This window comes from Pholis gunnellus, assembly GCF_910591455.1.
Source record: "Pholis gunnellus genome assembly, chromosome: 16".
NCBI classification, from domain to species: domain Eukaryota; kingdom Metazoa; phylum Chordata; class Actinopteri; order Perciformes; family Pholidae; genus Pholis; species Pholis gunnellus.
In genome coordinates, this window is record NC_136543.1 from 14,553,988 (window position 1) to 14,577,149 (window position 23,162).

General features: G+C 40.5%; 1 protein-coding gene across 1 annotated transcript in view; it reads left to right on the forward strand.

Annotated features, from left to right (window-relative positions):
* adgrb2 (adhesion G protein-coupled receptor B2) overlaps positions 1-23,162 on the forward strand; it is a gene marked incomplete at both ends in the record, with an annotated part of 128,796 nt that overhangs the window by 20,244 nt on the left and 85,390 nt on the right. The window contains 3 exons of the mRNA XM_079176373.1: positions 10,673-10,756; positions 13,369-13,557; positions 21,145-21,306. Coding sequence (XP_079032499.1) covers positions 10,673-10,756; positions 13,369-13,557; positions 21,145-21,306 — 435 coding nt within the window. The remainder of the gene's footprint in view (positions 1-10,672; positions 10,757-13,368; positions 13,558-21,144; positions 21,307-23,162) is intronic.

Here is a 23,162-nt window from a genome sequence, read left to right on the forward strand (position 1 = left end):
TCGTTCCGCACAACACCTTTTCTCTACTCGGATTAAATTGGCTGGAACATTTCGTAGCGGGGCAGGAGAAAGTAAGAACGAGCTGAGAGGCCTCATCTCCAGAAGTGATGAGGCACTGGCAGTCCTTGAGCCCTGTAAAGGGGAAGATTGTTCTCATTGAGGGCCATATATATATATATATATATATATATATATATATATATATATATATATATATATATATAGGTGTATGTTTGTCTGTGTGTGTGTTTGCTGCATGTAGACTACTGCACACTGAGGAGGAGTAAAGAAGTACTTTACTATAGGTATTCCTTTCTCTGCTTTTTTCACATTGAGGGAGGTTAATATAAAGGGATACGGGCTTAAAGGACATTGGGAGGAGGAAAAAGGGATTATGGTGAGGATGGGGGAGTATGGATTGTCATTATTATTGCCAATAGTTTTTTCATTATATGCCCTTACTCTTTTACTTACAGAACTTTTTTCTTGCAATCATACATGATCTTTGCTTGAATACAATGAGCAAAAGTTATCCCACAAAAGTACCTGGTTAGGTTCAGGCAACAAAAGTGTTTTGTTAGGTTTAGGAAAAGGTTGTGGTTTGTGCTGAAATAAGTATGGTTGTTTAAATTGCTACGCCTGATGCGTACCTGGCATCAGTGAAGTATGGAAGTTAAGCACGCCACAACAAACTGTACCAGAGTTCTCTTGAAAGACCAGCGCCAGGAAAGGTTGTTCAGTCTGCACCAGGGTTCTTTACTCTGTCAGAGTTTGAATGACATACACAAACAGCGCAAATTCAGTACTTGACAGTTTCCAATACCGTATGATGCAAACACATTTTGGTCAGTATCAAACGTATCCCTTGATCCTCTGGTTATAGTGTCAGGGTATCTCTACATTTCTAGCCATCCCTTTTTTCCCACCCATAAAGCTTTAATGGGCCCAAAAGTTATGACTGCAGTTTTACAGAATGCAATCCTCTGCAGGAACAGCCATGTTGTGAAATCCCTCTTTCTGTCACACCAAGGGGAGGAAAAAAAAGTTGGCAGGGTTACATTTGTTAATGCCAGATATTAATCTTCTCTGCCAAATAAATGAGAGTTATTGAGAATGAGGACCTCTGTGATTAATGCTTCACATCACAGTATAACTTCGACCTTACCCGGGAGGCATATCACAGATTATAATGCGCAAGAGGCCAAAGGTGCGCTCCTTGCAAGAAAACTGTTTTCAGAGTATGGAATTACAACAAGGAAGAATGTTCTGATATTAGAAAGATCTTTAGGCCTCGATTCTTAATAAAAGTCACTTGATCACCGATCACTCTTCTAAAACAACTGAACTGAAGGTCTTCAGTCTAGACCCCTGCCTAGTGATTATGGATGTAACTTTTCCAGACATATTCAAAAGTGCTTTCAACATAAATTTGAGATGATCCTGGATTGAAGAGTTCCAAATACTGATCCCTTGAACAAAGACAGCTGTCTGTCCAAATGAGATTCATTCAGATATTACGATGTTACTAGGAATTGACTCTTTATAGCAGATGGTTACAGCGAGACTTGACAATCTTGACTCTGCTGCACCGGTTGGTTCTTAGCACCAATTACAAAGAATGAATCCCCTCTTAATAAACGAACACATGCACATTAGATCTGAATCAGCAATACCAGAAGCGTAGCACATGGGGAGGAGGTTAGGGTGGTGGAGGAAGCTGCAGTAGTTAGAATTGTCAGGTTATAATGACCACTCTGTACACCAGCATGGATGTGATTGGATGTTTCTAGTCAGCTGGTTGCCAAGCGGCCAAATGAGCTAATGGTTGTCAAGGCCGAAAAAGGCAGAAAATGTCAGGTGGCTACTTGAAATTGATACAATTTCCCATGGATGCACATCAAAAACTGTGAGAGCTTTCAACATGTTGCTAAGCAGTTTCTTGTAAAAGCAGAGTGGGGTTTTCTGGCACAGCCTACTTCAAAGGTGCAATGGATGAGGGAAAAAATCGGAAGAGGCAAAAACTCCAGCAACAACTTTGTTGTTTTGACCAGAGTGAAACGCGTTGCTCGGAACAGTAACGTTGTTCTATAATTTACAAGTGTCACTAAGCAGTTTCTTTATGTCGCTGTATGCTTTGGCTTTGTAGATGCTAACTGCTGGTTACTTAAGTCTCCATCTCCTGTACACCAACTGTATTTGATTCTTCTGCATAAGCCACCACGGCCACTCTTGAGGCAGGAGTCCGTGTCGTGGGTGGCTGGGAGCATGCTTGTATGAGCGAGCATATGCCTTGGTCATGGTTGTGTATTTGTTTTAATGGGCACTCAGATCATATTGATGCCTATTGGTTTGGAGAACATGTTGTAACAAATGCATAGTACATTACACACTCTAGCATTAATATAATGGAAGACCATTATTATCATGGGGGGTGCCTAAGTAGGCAAACAAATCATCTGGTACAAAACAGAACATACTGTAACGAATTAGTCCAATAGTCCAAGGTAAACCTGAGCGGATAGTACAACTAATCATAGCACGTATTGCATTAGGAGCTGTCAGACTGTACCAAAGCATAAAATCACATGCAATACTGACAAACATTAACAAAGAGAACATCCACAACATTAAAAATGTTTCCAGTTTTCCAGGTGAAAAGAGGGTAATAACCATGTAGAAATCTGGACACCGGGGTTATCAGTGCCGTGCTAAGTCACCGACTCGTTGAGCTTTTCTTTTCTTTTTTAGGGGATTTTCACCTCTTTTTTCTGCTCCGTTATAATTTTATTTCACATGGATTCATCCATTCATCTTGCCTTAAAGAAAACAGCAGAAAGTGGGTTTAATTCTGTAGACAGGAGCAATACCTCGCTTGTACTGCTAAGCCAAACTAAGCATGTCTGTGTCGTATGTATCATGTGTGAGCACAAGAGTTTGGGTGAACGTCCGTGTGCAATGCCTGGCCCAAAAGACTGCCCCTCTGTTCTGCTGCGCTGACCCTTCCCTCTGATAAAATGTAGTTGCAAGAGTAGAGGTAAGTGGTGTGTGAGTGTTTGTATATACTCATGAGAGAGGTTGAGGGCGAGAGTCAGCGCCTGAGTATCATTTCTTCCGTCACTTCTACCCGAGTGGAAGACCAAGGTCGGACTCTTCTCATGCCAATCTCTTGTGATCCATGAAAAACACCTGCCAGAGTGTGCTCCGGGTGGCTTTGGCCTATGCAAATGCAGTTTGTGTGTGCACGCGTTTGCGCTTGTAAAAGAAAATTTGCACCAATGCATTTCAGTGTATAGAAATAAAAAAAAATGTAAAGAACATGAACAAATATTGTAAGAGAAAGGAAGACAAAGAAATACAAATGAAAGGAAATTGATTTGAAAAAAAAAGACTTCCAGATAGTTAAATGTAAAAAAGGAAGAAAAAAAACGGATGTACAAAGCATAAAACTAACGATGAAAGCGTAAGAACACATAAGCAACACAGGCAGAAAGAAGAAAGGGATATTAGAATCATAGCAAAAGCACAGCAGCTGCCCTTCACCACAGTTGAGACCAACCGTCAGACTCAATTCCCCTCTCCGTCACATGCAGAACCAGAGACCAAGTGTGGACACTGATTTATAATACACCTCCCTCCGTCCCTCTGTAGGACCACCCACCCATATCCCCGCCCATCCTTTACAGTGTCAGAATAACGGTGTTTCTATGGCAACAGCATACCACTCATCGATCTGTACGTGCGGCTGCGTCGTGTACATACGTATCACTGCTGTCATGTGAAAAGCCTCGCGATAAAATGCCGAATTGGGTTTGATAGATATTTGTATCTGATATTTTTGGCAGATTTGTATCAGAGGGAGAGAGGTGAAACAAAAGATAAAGACAGGTTTAAGGTTGATGATGTGACAAATATGCTGCACTTTCAGAGTTTAGCTTACCTCTTTTTTCTTAAATTTGTGTTTTATAAGGATTATAAGCTTCTCTTTGGGTGATACAATTCTTCCAGGAATTCCAGAAACCACAGAAAAGCCACAAAAAAAAGCATTTTAAGCAACACTGCTGTTGTTTTTACACCCTTTAAAACACTATATCTAAACCTTAGCACACTTAGACTTTAGCAGCATGTTGGATGGCTCGGTCGGCCGGTCGGTTGGTTGGTTGATTGGTTGCTTGCTTGGTTTGTCAGTCGGTTGGTCTGTTCGTTGGTTCACCACTTTAGTCCAGACTGAAACATCTCAATGACTATTGGATTGATTGCCATGACAGGGCAGGTTCAATTGTACAATCTTCCGTGATCCCTTTTCACTCGCTGTACTTGCGTTTAGTGTTACATAACACATGCTGCCATACTAACAGGCTAAGATGGTGAACATGGTAAGCATTGTACTTACCTAACATCAACATGTTAGCATTGTCATTGTGACCATGTTAGCATGCTCACAATAGCATTTAGTTCAAAGCGCCACCGCGCAGCCACACAAAGCTGCTAGCATGGCCGTTCTCTATGTCCACTGTCTTATGATCTGCTATCTGTGCCACTTTCTTATCTGCTGGAGTTTCATGATTTGATTAGTCAACACCAAAGACCTTTCTCTGTTGGATTGACAGAAAATAAGGTTTTTCTGCCAGGAAACTGGGGTAACTTTGAACAATGTGCGTCAGACTGAGGCAGAGATATAAAGTGCAATAACATTGGCTTTACAACAAGTTCACAAGGGGCTCAAGCTTATCTCACATTGATCCATTTAACATGCTTCTAGCTATGTTGTAAACACTGCTACACTGGCTACACTGGCTGATTGCGCAATAATCTTGCATGCCCATGCTTTGATTTAATTGTTCTGGCCATCCCTGCAGTGATTGCTCTTTCATTGTAGCTTTGCTGGACTGTAAATCTATCAAAATTCTCATCTTGTTATGGAACTGAGAGAAAGGCTGGCTGAAATAAAAGACAGAGGGTGGGAGGGTGGAGAGCAGAGCGATAGGCCAAATGACTGTGCGGTGTGGGACTTAGGAGGTTTGAAAATATCTAATAAGAGAAAGAAAAATGGGGGAAAAAGGGCAATTTGAGATTGAGAATGAAAGTGAAACGAAACAAAGCCAATTTGGCAGTTTGGATGTATACAAGGGCTTGTGTTGATCTCTGTGTGTGTGTGTGTGCAGGTGTGAAAAAAACAAACTGTCAGTCTGTGGGGCCGAGAAAACTAGATTCTGAATCCATTTTGAAGGCACACAAATGACCTTGAGGCCCCATAGTCAGGCAGACGCTGTCCTGCACCAACCTGATTCAACCTCTCTCCTCATATCTGCTGCTGAGTGAGAAAGCGAGAGAGAGAGATGGAGTGGTCTGTCTGTCCAGTAGCTTATAAAAAGTCCATTATGGTACGCTTCTATCAGTTTGGGCTCTCCCAGATGGACCCTGGAGTAAATGGACAGCACCAGAGAGCTATAAGCTCAGATTTGATATACGGCTGAGAAATAGCTCTGTGTGTGTGTTTGTGAGTGTGCGTTTTTAAGAGGGTGCATTCAATCATATACACTGCACTGAAAGAGCTGACAATAGTCAACAAAAAGCATTTCTGCGCCACAGTTTTTTGCATGCCATTTAATACAGCTGTTTTACCATATTACCATATGCAATCCTCTGTCAAACACACACACACACATACACACGCATATACATACAGTCTTCCCAGCAGGCTTAAATCCCGGCTCAGTCTGACAAAGGAGCCTGTGGGTCTAACTGGCTCTCCTCCAATCCCCAGCCTGCTGCTTTGAATGGGCTCAAAACTGCTTTACTGCATGACGTTTATTTATCAGCCATATTTACCACTTATTGTGTATGTGTGCGTGTGTCTCAGTGTGTGTCTGTGCCACATCAAGGTACATTTGAGCTTTGGTGTAACAGCTGATGTGTGCATTTAGATGTCCAAAATATGCTGTGTTCATGTCTTCGCACTAGTGTGTGTTCATCTCATCAGCTTTGTGCATCGAGTTGAGGAAGCCGACAAAAGCCTCTGCCTGCTGAGTGATAGCGCTCAGCCGGTTATGCATGGGACTTTTTCCTTCTACATGCTACTTTATCAACACTTTGTTGGGAACAAGTAGAGAAAATAGCCCTGAGCAAAGAGATGGTTAAAACGGTTTGAGAAGCATTGCTTTATGGTTAGCAGTTGGGTTCTGACAAGGCAAACAAATCAAGTGTTATCCTCAAATAATCATTTCTTTAAAAGTAAATGTCACATATCATCACTTCATGTGTACTGTTGTGAGATGTAACATGGCTTTGTAAACACTTTATCAGTGTAGCCAACACCAAAACTACAAATGAATTACAGTAGATGTCCTCTGAACCATGGACTACAGTTTTGAAGTCTCGGTTTCTGCCTTTTGGCCATCTTGGTTTTTGGTTTGTTTGTAACCAGAAGTGACACACGAGGTTGGAGCTAAGCACAACCAAATGCCAAATAGGTCATTAAACTGTGAAACTGTGAAAGAGTTAATGTTGTAAGACTAAAAACAGGGACGATCCCCTGCTTGCACTTAACAGAATGTTTCATCCTTTGCTCTTTCACTGAACAAACATCTCTAAACACAGTAATACCCATAACCATTAACTCTTAACATGTCACTAAGTCCATTACAATGTTTGTGATTAAATAGCCTTGATAAGTTGATAAGTCAGTAGTTCCACTGTACACTACTAAGTAAACGAGCAAAGTTCAACCTTTTCACCGGCCAATCACAAGATTATTGACTTTAACTTGGTCCCATAGACAGGAGGAGAGAGCTGAAATGGGTTGAAAAAAAGTTTTATTTTTGTTCTTATAACACCGAGTGTATAACCTATATAGGTTCAGAGAAAAATCTTTTAGCAGACCCCTGACTGTAGACTCAACATCCTACATAACATATTGATGACGACCTATGTTCATGCACTGCACTGCTACTAAAGCAAAGGTGTTCTCTTCATTTGTCAGGGCAAGATTCTAAAAGGCGTTTTCACTTCACTGAAACTTCTGTCAGATGACACTAAAACATCAGCACTACTACAAGTAAAATATCAAACCTCTGCTCCCAACCGGTCGTAGCTTTATCGACCCTGCTCCACGATTGGAAGTGAATGCCAGCTATAGATGGAAAATAGATTCCCCTGGAGATGAAGAACAAGCTGGAATGGGTGGAAAAAAAGTAGGGATGAGAGAGTGCCAGACGATTTGATGAAGTGTGCGATGATGTTGCCATTAAATTGCGGTCCACAACATTAAACAATTCAGTGGGGTTTGTAAAGGTCAGTACTCTCAAAGGGTTATCCATATTGATCTTTAGCTTCGATTGTGAAGGACTCTGCACCGGTGTCCATCTGAATCCTCTTTTGTGGCGTAGACCTAGAGGAGAGTGAGGGAGAAAGAGAGACAAACAGAGAGAAAGAGATAAAGATAAGGAGAGAAATGTAATCCTCACTGGTCACTTTATGTGAGGCATTACTCTGACCTGCTTCACTGACCTCTGTGTCTCAGAAGCACAGAAGTGAAGAGTATAGACCCTCTCACAAGGCTTAATTTAGGCCCAATTCTGCCAGAAAATGATTCAGAAACTCCCAGATTGGGACCGGCACTTCCTCTGTCGCTTTGTCGTCTTGCTGAAGTTCGTGGCATCTTGTTTGCCAATGATTTCCCACTGACATTAGTCACGAATCCTTTCAGTAGGCAGTCGGAACCTAAACCTGTACCAAACTCACTTCGGTGGATCAGTGGGGTTAGCAGCTCATGTTTTGCTCAGAACATAGGCTGCTAGCTTTGTGGCACCAAAAAAAAGAACAGCAAAAGGGAATTTGAAAAGGGGTGAGGAGAACTCAGCATGCTTCTCATTGCAGCCCAGTACCGTGGCATTTGTCTGCTGAAATGATGACTGTCAAGCAGATTTGATCAGCTGTAGCATCTTGGTGTTTATTAATGCTAATGCGCTTTCAAACTGTTTGAAAACTCTCTCCAGCTGACTTTTCATTGTTCAGAGCTCTTTAAAGGGGTCTTAAATATGCACATGATTGCTACAAACATGATAATACTATATATAACACTATACGGTAAAACCGAGAGTAAAGCGCCATGTAACGTATGTAAGAGCAGAAAAAAAACACAAAAAAGACACCGCCCTCATGCTATTGCCCCATGCACACAGCTTCAGCATCTGGAGACCTCTGTACCTAGTTATGGTTGCTAAGCAATGATTGGATAATTGCTGTTTGGCGGAGGGTTTAGCAATCAACTAATATTCTATACCTTGAACGCAGACTGGCTAATAATAGCATAGCATTAGCCAGCTCGGATCAGGGTCTGACAACTATGATGCCAGGGGCTCACTGCCTGCGTGAGCATCAGGCGACAGCTGCTTCCTTGAACTGTAGCCTCTCTCGCACGTGTGGTGTCCACACAGACAATGTTGCCGCTGCCTGCATAAAGTTTGCTTTTTATAATGGGCAGAATGTTTAATTTTGTTACATTTAAAATTGAATTTGTATTTATTAGAATCAGAAAAAGGTAAAGAGACGTGCTAATTTTTATATATTAATAACAATCAACTTTTCAAAGTGGGTTCTCTATTTATTTGTGACCCTTTTTTCTGCTTTTTTCTGAAATTGCCTTTTCTCTTTTCCAAAATGTAGACAATATTTACACAGGGAATGTAGTTAGTGACAGTGCGGGCTTGATGGTCGCCCCGGCAGCTTGACGGAGTGGCAGCTGGGTTGGGGCTTAGCAAAGGGCCAATTATGTCAATTGCAAGAAGCTAGAGAGGAAAAGTAGGGTTGGTGAAAAGTTTTGTTTTTACCATTTTCTGCTGTATGTGTTTATTGGTTAGGAGGATGAGTACTGTTATTGTGGTGTAGATGACAATAAAGATGAAGTGACGTATCAAGCCAGAGACTGTGGAAATTCAAGCCACAAATATCTAGGATCACTATATCCTGCCACAAGGTTTAATATTTTTTTGGTGTAAGATGTTACAGTAACACCAGCAGCCAAGCAATTGGGCATTTGTTTTGTGTACTGATCTGAGTATGGCTAATAAAAACGCCTAATCCCAGAGCTGTTGGTATGTGCATCTGTACCCTCAAATTGATTGCCACATTAAATGAAACGATATTCTGACTTTTCTTAAGCAATAATGCGATGTGGCAAAATAGAATTCTCCTAATTTTCTTCTGAAATACTTTCCGAGTGCACCATTTGCTAATTGCAGTTTCTTTCACAACAAAGCCAAGCTAACAAAGCACACAAGCACACAATAGTAATTTAGTTTACCCAGGGCTGTTGCCAGCTGCAGTCAGTATCTAGACGGCACACAAACAAAATAATGACATTGTTCCTGTGGTTAAATATTGGCCTAAGAAAAAGTGGTCTTGAGAACAATGGACAAACCAAGGAAGTGGGAGAAAAAAATATTTTATTCCTTACAAGGAGTTGTTTATGTAAAAGGGAAATTAGAGGGCTGTTTGCAATGGCCATTGAGCAAGCATGACAGACCTTTAGCACAATTCCACGGCATTCATGCTAGTGTGTATTGGGATGCAGGGGACGATGTGCTGTGCATGCATATGCTTTTGTTCTTCCTCAGGTCAACTCCTTGATAGGAGCTAATGCGAGGACATTTCAGTATCAATCACTTTTGCACTCTGTAATCTAATAAACACACACTAGCACACAAGCACGTTCCATGTAGATAACGTACCTTAGATACGCTGTTTGTCTCATCTGCTTTGCGGGAATGCAACCCCTGCAGAGATTCCCATGAGCAAGAAGTACCCAAGTGAAAAGGATCTGCTAAATCAAAGATTGTTTTCCTGCCCAGGGAGTTGATTAAGTCTTGTGTTGCTGAAACTAAGCCTACAAATCCATTTGCACAGATTCAGAACAGACTGCGCTCATGCCTCCATATGTTTGTACCAATTGAGATAAAAAAAAACGACTTAGATAGGTTGCATGATTTTGCTTTCTCCGTATGTCTCTCTAGGCAATTGTTCAATTTCAACTAATGCTCACCATTTATTCAAGGTGCTCCACTTCATATGTACCCTCTGGTTTATCAGATGCAGGCTTTTCTTGTACATGTGTAGCTCCATGTTATATATGTTTGTACAGTTTCATAACCAAGCAAAATAAATAGGTTACTTACTTGGCTTATGTAATTCACATTGCATTTTAGTGTATATACTCTTATTGACGATTCATTTTCCGACTTTAAACTAATGGCAGAATAGACTTCCTCCTGATTTTCTGAGATTATACTGCAGACTTCACATTCTGTTATCTGTTTCTGCACGTTGTGTGCTGAAATGTATCAGCGTGTTCTTTAAATATTCTGCTACAAGGAGCAAGCCAAGGAATTGGAGGCGTTTGTATTTTTATTTTCCAGAGTCGTGTTTTGGATGTACTTAAAAAAACGTGCTGTTTGTTTTTTTACTCCCCTGAATGTGCAAAGTGGATGTTGATGCTGATGAGGACTTATTTACTACAGCTTTAAAACCAAGTTTCTGTATGCCATGGCAAAAGTGCATGTAGTAAACAAACTAGACATCTTACACATTTGGCTTCATACGGGAATGCATATATTTAACTGTCCAATTCAAAATGTATGGGAAAAAAAGACAAATCTCTGTCTTTCGTCGATTTCAGACCAATATGATGATGACGATCTGAAGGTGAAGACCCAGAGACCTCGATCAGCTGACCAGCCAGGTGTGTTTCAGGCACAAACTGGTGAGTAATGTGATGTGTGCATGAGTTCACGGCCTGGAACAGAAGTCACCAACCTGACGTTTACAGGCAGTATGTGTAACTAAAAATAAAGATCTCCTTCAGACAATCATTCTACATTTACCTTCTGGAGAATGGCTGAAGTCCAGGGCAGCTCTAGTTGGCCATACACATGCGTGGACATGTTAAAAGTGTGTACCTACGAGTGTGCGTGTGTGTGTGTGTATGTGACTTCAAAAGCCTACATAATTAATACCATTGGGAAAGAGAAAAGGAATTATTCATGACATGAAACAGGAAGGATGTCACATGAATGGCCTTATACATACATGACATAACATGTTGGCTGCTACAACCACACAAGGATAGATAATTTGTGCATACACACACACACACACACACGTTTCTATACTACCACTGCATGGAGGAGGGACTCCCTACCGCAAGGGAAACCCCTGGCTCTGTCTTGTCCTTTTCCTCTGCCTCCCCACCCTCACTCACCCCCCTCCTCCCTTCTCCCCATTCTTCCATTCCTCCAGGCATGTGTGATGAGCTTAAGCCCTGACTCACGGCATGTTAATGAAGATGTAATGCGATTAACGGACATGCAATTAATTTGATTTCCTTCTTTGCCATGCGATGACGCCTCTATCAAAGGACACAGCGCTCATAAACAATTTAGAAAGAGCGAAGCGAGATGACTTAACACTTGGTTTTCGCTTTCAAGGGCATATCTCGGAGGGAACAATGGGACTCTCTCCTCAGCTGCCTGGAGAACTAACAAAAACACAAAATTGTCTGAAAACCCAATCTCTGCCACTGTATTAACATCCGTTTTTTGGCATACAGCCCCTTAAGTATGTGTTACCATAATCCCGTGAATATTAATATTGTTGAATCTCTAACAGGATCATCGTCCTTATGAATATTCAATCAAGGTGTATTCACATTAAGTGGCTTGAATGAAATCACATATCACCCATACTAATATAGTGTGCAGGGATGTCATATATTGGGTATTGATATAGCATCACAAGCCAGGCCGTGTCAAAACGATACACTGCAAAAATCTACCACAGAACAATATAAGCGAAGCCCTCATCTATTAAAATCTATTAAACAAATCATCATCTTGTGCACTCTCAACTTCACCCCAGGGTGGAAAAAGAATTTAAAAAAGTCCATAAAACTAGAGAAAGACTCGTTGATTATTGTAACCACGAAGCCCTCTCATCATCTCTCAGAAAGTCCCGGGCTTTTCTCTTGACAATAGTATGGATTACAATTCCGTTTGTGTTATTTTATTGTAGTGATATTGCAATGGTGTCACAATCATCCAACATGATTTCTATTTCATTTCACTTGATAAAGAGCAAAGACACAGCAGGAATTGCTATCAGGAATCAATAGAGCAAACCTGTTTGTGCAACACTCGAGAGGAGCCTTGATTCCCGCTCATGATGACATGAGAGAGTGACAGGACCTCCTTAGTGACTGACGCACTGTGTGTGTCCCTTAGCTGGCGTCCAGATGCTTAACACTGTCTCTAATGTAGGCTACACACAGCATTTATAGCCTATAGGTTACGCTGCCACCTGCGGACCCCGATACACTATAGACTTCTCTATGTTTTATCATGGCAACGGTTTATGCTAAGGTTCATATTCGATCTATCAACGAGCCCACAAGAGCTGTACGCCCACCAAATAGTTCACAAGCTTCGAAGCTTCCATCATGTCGACATTTTTTTTATTATTAATTTACAGAAATATTGCATGCACTAGCATAATCCACCTTCCACCTTCTCTTGCCCTCTCTCTGTCACTCTCAAACACACGCAGCAAGAGAGGCGGCGCTACTCGTCTCTGTAATTCGCTCAGCCCTCGGTCAAAAAGTCAAAATAGATAGATGTATTCATTCACAAAATTCACAATGTTTTTGTGTAACAAAAAAAATAATCTTCTGCAATCCATATTTCTTTGTGTTTAGCCTTTCCAAAGTAGAATTCCCATTGTGGCCAAAAACTCTTCACACACAAAGGGAGGCAGGCACGTGTCTTGAAGGTCTAGCAGCAATGAATTACATTTATACAACCATAACAATGCAAAATAATATTTTCTTGTTTTTTTAGGGTGAAAATATCACCACAGAATTTAGGAGCTTCATTTGAAAAACCTCAGTAGAAGCTTTGGAAGTCAAAAAATGACAATCGCTATTGTCCCTGGAGGAATGCTAATTTCTGTATCTGTTCTGTATCCGGTTTACTGTCGTGTTTTTGTGGTTTGAGCGAGTCCGGTTTCTACGGTAGGCCTAATTCTCACAATTTATCATCATTGGGCTTATTAGTCGGGATATGAAAATGCACCTGTTGATACCCTGATCAGTATTTTCATTTAAAAGAAGCCTCAGTTGTACACATTAACCTTCTTTTAATAAACATTACTTTTTTGTGAACTCCCAACCTTAAAGTTCAAACTGCGCTTATATGGGTACAACTAATAACACCTTTCTCTTGAACTTTTTTTGTTCTCCCTGACTCATAGAAACATTAGCGTCATGAAACTGGAATAATTGAGAATCACCCTGTTTCTGTCCACCTCCGTCTTGCTCTTCAGGTGACCCTGCGGCAGAGGAGTGGTCACAGTGGAGTGTGTGTTCTCTCACATGTGGGCAAGGCTGGCAAGTGAGGACGCGATCATGTGTTTCCTCTCCCTATGGGACGCTGTGCAGCGGAGCCCTGCGGGAAACTCGCATGTGCAACAACACCGCTACCTGTCCGGGTGAACCGGGGAGCACAGGCTCAGGTATGTTTACACTCAAACGAACGCCTTTCAGCATTCGCTGAATTTAGTGGCGCTTTAATGGTTAGCTGTGTTTTCTCACAGCAGGACTGGTGAGGGTTCAATCTTCTCTGTTGAGTGTATTTTTTGCTGTTTACATTGGTAGACATGCAATGGGGGCACGACATGCCATGACTTCCACAGATTTGTTTCAAAATCTGTAATGGACTGGTGACCACTGTGCTTTCCGACCCACACGGCATGCTGGGATATGCATCCAGACTTTATGATTGCAGGAAGAGATTAAAAGTTGAGAAAATAAAAGAAAAAGGTTTAGCAGTGGTGCAAAATGATGACCAAGTGCATTTACGAATATGCTGTAGACCTCAGTTTTGTATTGTTTTGTTTTTGTGATTAGAACATTTGACTAAATGCAGCTTCAAATCGTGCATGCTCTGCTTAGCAAATCACTCACCCATTCAGCATTTACTTATCTATTTACAATGTGATAAGAAAGCTGAAGAAAACAATGACTAACGACATCATGAAAATAATGACGCTTTTGAGGAAGGTAGGCGGCGCATGCACACTCACTCACACGCACACACACACACACACACACACACACACACACACACACACACACACACACATACATACACCACATGGGATCTGCTCATCTGAAACATAATCTAACCTTGATGTAGCAGAAAAGAACCTTCAGATTGAGAATGCTATTTTGTCATTTCAATTCACACTACTGGGCAGCTGAGCGAGACAGGGAGACAGACGTGACACCTAAGCTCAGAAGTTTATACTTCCTGGATTCGCTATCCTTTAGCTCTCCTCTTTCACCTATATATATATATATATATATACCATATATATATAAAATATGAAAGCATAGCTACAACAGCTTTTGCTTTGAGGATTTAGTTCTTCTTTTTAGATGCAATGGCAGCTCCGTAATATATTGAACCAATCAATTGCATTGTCATCTGCATACATGCTCTGCCATTCAGGGTGAGTGTATTCGACCATATCTACTTGCTCCACAAAGGCAAGAGCACAATGAAGAGCACCTCGCCCTTTTTTTTCCTCTCCAATATACAACACAATCAAGCTTGATCAGTTCACCGAGGGAACTTGTGTACTACTCATCCTGGATAATGTTGAGTTCTGCTCTGGTTTGATTGCCAGGGTAGGCCTTTACTAGATGGAATTGTGAAGTACTGCCCGTCCTGCTCTGGTTTGATTGGTTGTCCTGATTGCAATCGAACTGGAATCCTGTATGGCACTGGCTTTCTCCTGCCTGGCCTCTGTCCCTCCTCTGATCCACTGCTTATTCTCAGTCCCTAACCAGAGGATGTAAAAATGTCAGTGCTGCTTGGTAGTGCCGCAGTAGATGAATCATCTGCAGTGATGTAGTGAACGTCCTTGCTCCTCATGCCATATTAGCATTCTTTAACCTGCAGACAAGCAAAGGTAGAAGAGTTGTTTTTTTAGTTCTATCACCACACTAGATGAGCAATACAGGTTTAAAGATTTTTTTAAAATCCAGGGGTTAAGATCTCTGTAGCCTGCTCCTCATTTTGCCTGAAGCTAGCAGTTTGAGGCTGCATTATCCAATACTAGCACAATACCCATTGAGCTCAAACTGAACTATTGAAGATGAAGTTGCGTTATGGTTAATGTAGGTGCAAGGTTTTGACAAGGATGAATGCATGGGATAACAAAGTCAATATTCACGGTTCTTTTATTTATTTAATTTTATTTTTTTACTTTCCATTGTAAGTCAGCAAATCGATGCAGTACTCTTTTAAGACTAAGGCTCCACCAGAAGGGAGACGGCAACGTCTTTTGCTGGCTTCACAATGTATTGCCTGTCCACTTGCATGTTTCTCTTGCCATGTATGTTTTTCCACGTGTGAACCTGTCAAGGTTTGCATAAGGCAACACCTCCCTGTCACCTGAGGAACTGCATCTGTAGATGAACAACATGATCACTGGTGTTCTTACCATCCTTTACCTGAAGTGGGCCAAGCAAGAAAGTGGCTTCTGTTGACATGTTTAGCTTGATCACTAAACAAAAAAAAACCAAATGGATCCTTTTGGAATATTAATCCTCCTGGCTTTTAAGTAGAATAAAAGGAATCAAGTCTGATATGATATCCGTACCACCAGCTTTCTGCACAATAATATGACAAAATGAGTGGTTGCTGATGTCCTGGCTGTCTGACTAGGGCAATGATTGGGGACTGACCGTGGGCCTGTCTAAGGGACATTTAAAAAAAAAAGCCTGCATTGTCCCTTGACTGCCAGAGGGAAGGAAAGCATGGCCCTCTATTCTGGTTGGCAGACAGTGGGGTAGTCTCTAGGCTAACCTCACTGATCCCAGTGATACCTAAGAGAGTGCATCTCAGGAAGATGGCATGAATGTCCTCCATACACAGCCATTCTAATAATGACAGTATTACCTTTGAGGACAGACCATAAAATGAAAAGTCATGGCCATAACTTCTCTGGGGACAGATAACTCAAAGCAAATGTGGGGCTACTGCTGTCTAAATGTCAGTGTCACAGCATGGGGTGTAGTGACTGGGCTTTAGACGCTACATTTATAGAGCCCGTCATTGGACAAGGCCTTTAACTCCATGAGTTACTTTAAAGTTAGTGGATGAGGAACTTTTTAAGGGAAGCAGCATCTATGGGGTTGAATAGGCTAATCCTGATTTAGGGATATGTGCACATATCAGTAACTAAAAGTGGTATATACATTCAAATTAGACAAAAACTTCCTGTGTGTGGTGTTGCATTGTGAGTGATTTTGTGGACTCACCCCTCTGCAAATATTTTCATTAATGTCTATGTGTACCACATATTGTGTGCGTTCCCTGAGAGTTTGTATCTGTGTACTTTTCGCACAGGATATGTGTGTGTTAGAGATGTTAATATGTAGTTTTCATTGTTGGTTTGTGTGCCGGGCATAAGTTATGGGTGTTGTTAGGGCTTTGTCCATTGTTATTTAAGATCCCTAAGTCATTCTACTTAAAATGTAATTCAGCGTCTGCCATTTGCATTTTTAGCACATGTGTGCTTTCACATGTAAGTAAGGAGTCAGTTAGTGTTTACTCATGTTTCTCAACCGCCCCGCAAAAGAAAAGGAAAAAAGATACAAGAAGCAAAAGAAACATTTTCCTTTCCCGGTTGGTGTGTATGCTAATCTTGTTTTTATGCAAATGTCCCAACACGATTTGTATGTCTAAGTGCCTCATTTTCCATTCAGAGTCGATATAAATATCCTCAGCTGCTCCTTTGATGGGATATTGGTTGCTGTGTTATGTTCCGTTTATTATTTCATTTTTCCCCCCACTCCTCTGATGTTTTCTGACGTGGTTCTGGAGGGCTGCAGAGCTGTAGGGCCACTCCTGGGATTGCCTGAATGGGATCACACCAAATTCAAAAAGACCGGGAATGTGGGGGTGGCAGCAAGGAGACATAAAAGTGTTGAATGAACTTGGTGTGGTTGACTTTTTAAGATAATGTCTTTTTTTATTTCTTCTTTGACTTAATTTGGGGTAAAATCTATATGTTTCTTTGATTTGTTGATCTCTTTACTGCTGGATTCAAGCTTTGTATTCTCCCTAGCCCGTTAAACAAACCCATATAGTGAAATACACACACACACACACACACACACACACACACACACTAATCAGGACTGAAGTAATTTCAATCCAGTCACTGAAATCACAATTTTATACGTCAAATACTAAAACAACAATAATTAAAGTGACGCTGTCAATATAAATAATGTTGCCAATAGGTTTGCTCTAAAATCAAACAACTCCATCAGTTAAAATTGGAGTATACATACACAGCCACAGTGAATTTCCCACCCTGATGTTTAGAAATTACTGATTTATCCGGAAGATCTTCAAATGAAATGTTTTTAACACAGATCCTCTGTTTCATACTGATGTGTTTTTAACACAGATCCTCTGTTTCATACTGATGTGTTTTTAACACAGATCCTCTGTTTCATACTGATGCATTTACTTGCAATCACAAACATACACATAATCGTAATTGCACTCAGGCATAACCCAACACATATTGTTTCAAAGGTTCTCCCAGAGTATCCTGACGCCGGGAGAGTGCTGTCTGCATACTTAATTTTCATTTGGCAGAAATTTCTATTCTGCTTTTTACCACTTATTTGTGTTTGTGCACAAGTTAGGACTTAGAAGTACGGGTGTGTTGTGAGTGTGGGTGGATATGTCTCCAGGCACATCTGCATGTGTGTATGTTCGTCTGCAAGAGTTAGGGAACATCAAAGAAAAGTAGCTTGGACAGAAAACCAATGAAGTGAAAATGGACATTTTTTTTTCTCCTCGTTTTTTCATGGGTAAAACTCTTAAATTAAGGTGAAACAGATAATCAATTTTAAGTAATGGTCTGGCACTTTACAAAGCAAACTAGGCAGTAATTGGTCCGGCAAATTAACTTTTTTTTTTTTTCAGAATACGCAGTGAAGTAGAAGGCGTTCATGCCCCTAACTGTGCAAAGTGAAGTAATACCCCTAGTGTTGTTCTATTTAGCTACTGCTCATTTGCCATAGACTCAGTGACATTTAAAACACGGAGTGGAACAATGGTGCGTTATGAATACAGTATGTCTGGGTCAGTGTGTAGTCAAACGCTGCAACATCACACTTCCAATAATCATTCAAGCAAGGGACTGAGGGTGCATGCAAGGATGCTGTCATGAACTCGTGGCAGAATCATGCAGATGGCAAACACACAAATATACACACACACACACACACAGCCTATTACATAAAATTGTGAATAATGCAACCGTACTGCGCTATGGCCTCAGATGAAAATTGCTGCTAATGATGGTAATGATTAGGATCAATATGATTCATGTTCTGCACTGCATTCGCAAAAGCTAGAAATAAGTCATCAAAAGTTATTATCTACAGAATGCATCATTACAAGTATATCAGATAATTGCATAGATTTGAAAGACGTGTATGGAAGTCATACATCCTTATGCTTATTCCTAGTGGTGATGCGAATGTGTGCTCTGCTACGTGTGTATGCGTTTGTTTAAATGAAGGAGGTCGAGCATGGACATTTTATCTTCTCTTATCTGAGCTTACTTGCATTTGGATCAGAAACCCGGGTCAGAGTAAGTGAGTCTATGTGCTATTTGTGCATTTTTCAGCTACAAAATTTGAATCTAACTCTCACAGATCTTGATTTTGTGACCGGTTGTTATGAGACACAGATGTGTCACTTTGTGGTTTGATCACCAGTGATCAGTTTGTTATTTAATTCTTTTTTCTGTGCTCGCTGCTGTAAACATGCTCTTTTCAACCTCCCTCTGCGACTACAACCCTGATGGCAAGCAACTCCCTTTTAATGTGCACAGATGAACGAAGACAAAATCTGCTTGCACTTTGAGGTTGCCGGTTATATTTTTCATCATGATTTATTAAATTGAATATTTTAGAAATAAGTCTTGTTTTAAGTTTTATACCAATATATGTTTGGCTGACGTGCTTCAGCACATAAAATTTCCCGTCATCCTGCATAAAAATACAGCCTTTCAAATTGCTAACAACTGCTCAACTGACAAAACTTTCCAAGCAGGTTTTACTAAATTGCAATTTCAAAGCTCACAAATCTTTATTTGGTGGCTGTGACTGTTGAACCATGAAATAGTCCATTTAAAATAAATGAAATTGGGACTGGTTGTTTGCTGTTGGCTACAGTATGACTCACAGATCCCAAATTACACCTCAACCCAAACAATACTTAAAGTTGAGAACTGTGTTGCCAATTATTAATCCATTGCTTATTAAGTTGTTAAGGTGCAAGAGACTGACATACAATTATGATACCCCAGTCGATGCTATTTGGATATTTAGTCTTAGTTATTTCCATAACTTTTGTAACTTGTGTTTTTTTTTAATGTTTTTAAAAAGATTTTTTTGAAATGTACTTTAAAATGATTGTTAGCATATTCCTTGAGATATGTTGGCCATATTAGGTATTAGCAGGCTAACCTGGTAGTTAGTAGGCATGCATATTCAACTACTAATCTCTGAGTAAGAACTCCTTTGTGTGGTGGAACCCTGTTTAAATTTAGTGGTGCGTAAATCTCAACTTAATACTTAGCTTTTAACACGGCTTCTGTGAGTTTGAATTTAAGAACAGCTAGTGCAACTGACTCCAATTTAGCAAGGCTAGCAAGTGAGCTTACTTGACAGATCATTTCCTTAAAATGAACAGTAAAGCAACAAAATGTAACACAAATGCTTTTACTGTTTTTCTCTGCACCATATAGCAGCTGTACAGAAGCTAACAACACACTGATACCATGTTTTGCTGAATTTAAGGATATATCACTATTTATGTGTTCCTCATATCTCCGTATTTTTTAATACCACCGTCTTCTTCTTCTCTCTGAGCCTTCTACTCCTGCTCCTCTGAGCCTTCCTTCACAGAGTAGACTTAATTATTTATCGCCATGATTTATTTAGCTTTGCTCAACACAGGAGCAGCAATCTCCATCCTGCTGTCTCTAACTTTCTCTCCCTCTGTACCTCCCCATCTCTACATCTTGCTTTCTATCTTCCTTTCAGCATCTCTACAAATCCTCTCGTCTCTCTTTCCTCCATCTCTTTCAACATAGCTTAATCTCCTCTAGTCTCTGACTGAACATGTCTGTTTTCCAAATAACCTCCTCCATTTCTTGGCCTCTGCGTTTTTTATTCCAAAGTCTTTCAAATGTTATGAGCCCACATATGCTAGTGTTCTTTCAAATCTGTTTATAATCTCACACATTCATCTGTTTTTATTCTCTCCGACATTCATTAATCAATGAATGTCTTTAGTCTTATTTCTGTCATTATTCCCTCTAATCTCAAGTCAGACATGTCCAAATTAATCAAGCAATTATTTGTGGGACAATCTGCCAGTGTCACATGGCTGAAACACGGATAGGCGTATCTGTGCAAGAACTTGCTTTGCGTAAAGCCACGTTTACTATCTGCAAAGTGTTTGTGCAACTCCACTGCTCGTTTACTGTATTTTCATGTATTTCATTTCCATATGTTGCTAAAATAGGGGGAAATGTGCAGTAAAGATGAAACAACAGGGAAGGAAGAAAGATGATGAACATTTGTAATACTTTAATTGGTGTTTTATGTCATTGGAGTCTCTGGATACTTTGGTTCACTCTATATAATTACTGCAAGCTCTAATAATTTCAGAAGCAAACTAAACGCATTCATTTCATGACCTGGGTTGCATGACTTCAAATGCCAAATGTCCATTCCTAAGCCCCATGTTCTTTCATGTAGCAACATAGCATTGTGCAGCATCATTGTCACTGTTTCTTTTCCATTGGAACTGGAATGGTTTTGTGGAGTTCAGAAGGTAACTTCATTCATGTTGTTTTTTTTTAAGGAATGTGCTCAGACTCATTTATTATCTCATGTTTCTCTCATTCTCTAACCCTCTTGCCTGCGATTGGATGCTCCAACCCCTCCCTCCCTCATTCCTCATCCCCATGTTGTGCGTTTGTGGGTATTTGCAGTGCATGGGCTGTGGGAGGAGTGGTCGTCATGGAGTCTGTGCTCTGTGACCTGTGGGAGGGGCTCCAGGACACGAACCAGGAAGTGTGTGAACGAAGGCGGGGCCGTGGCTTGTGGACAGCCCGAGATTCAGACCAAACTCTGCAACATAGCAGTGTGTCCTGGTTAGTACCATCTCCATCTACATGATACACCCGGTCTCTCACTCTTTGCCTCTCCGCCTACTCATGCATGACTATTTCTTTGTTTTCTTCCAAACCACAAGAATCAAAACGACTGGGTTACTGCTAAAGCTCTTGTATTTACATGCATATGCAATTATAATTTGTGTTCTTCCATTAAAGCTTTGTCAGGGGAGACAGTGATGTGAAAATACATCAAAATAAAATTCCATATCCACACCAATATAAATTCAGCTAAATTATATCGCTTTATTTTCTGCTATAATGTATGAACAAACACTTCATCACCAGTCATTTTCTTACGTGTTTATATAGTTTTTAGTTGGATTTAGCAATGGTAGCGGCCTAGGCTGAAATATCTCAACAATGATTAGATTAATTATCATAATATGTTCGACAGACTATCATGGTTGCCACAGGCTGAAGCTCAGATATGTTACTGATTACCCTGATTTCTTTCTCTAGCGCCACCATGAGGTTGACATTTGTTGTTTTGACTTTGATTATTTAAAAAAATATTGGATCGATTGCCATAAACGTTGGCAAGATGTTCATGTCCTCCCTCAGGATAAGTTGTAAAAACTGTGGTTATCCGTTTCTCATCATCAGATTAAAATATGTCCAGTACTTTTGTCTATGGCGAAATACCTGAAAAATCAATGACCTTCCCATCAACTTCAGATGTACTTTGTGTTTGGTGAAAATTCTCAAATTTTGGCATTCTCAACTAAGATAGTAAATATGGTAAACATTTGCCTGCTAAAGCATATTAGCATTGCCATTGTGAGCATGTAAGCCTGCTGATATTAGCATTTAGCTCAATGCTCAACCAGGCTGTTTACCATCAGTCTTTGTTACAGCTTGCTAGCTTCCTCTCCTTATTTCTATTTTGTCTGATGTTTTTAGGAAGGAGTTATCCGCTATCTGTTTGTACCTTGTTTCCTTTGTTAATAAACTGTGACAAATGTAGCACACATAAATATACATAGCTAATTTATTGTGACATCGTTCGTAAAGGGAGTAACCAACTTGGAATAATGCATGGACACTTCTAATCCTAAATATTAGAACATATTTCTGTTTTTCTTACGTCCATATTGATCTCTGGTAAGCCATGGGATTCTCAGCCATTTTTTCACTCAGCCACCCTGAGGGGTCGTAACCAGGTAAAGCCCTTTGGTTGGACTTTCCGGCCTCCTCCATGGTTGGCTTGGTTTAGATTGCTGAGCAGTCCTGCAGTGAACCTCTTAAGCTATTGTCTATGAGATTACCTGTTAGGCCTATACCTATACCTTGTCAAGAACAGCAATAAGTCACTGGAGCAGCCCCATCTAATTCTCTTGTCAATTGTACCTGAGGACTTTATTCCAATCTGGCTCAGACTGTCCAGCCGAAACATCTTTATCAGGCTGCATCGGAGTGGAAAGGGACAGCCCAGCGATTGAAATAACATCTCAATAAAGCAGACTGTCAAGAGACAGCCGGGGAGATTTTGACCCATGACTACCGCAGCCTATCACAGAGCAGCTTTCTAGGTGAAGATGTCAACTCATCTACTAAGATGTAAATACTAGCCAACCTCATTCTGAGCGACTCATTAGATATATGGAGGAGTTTAAATCTTTCCCAAGCAAAAAAGCCTTTGACGTTTTAAAACTTAAAGTATACTTGAGGCATATTCATTGCCACTGCACAATTTTGATTTTGTATTTAAAGTGTCCCTTTAGAAAACCACTTACTTTGAAAGCATTAACATTAGAAGGGAGCATTTATTTCCGTGATTTAATTTGATACATGGTTTCTGTGTTGGCAGAATGTAAATGGTTTCTCCATAGCAT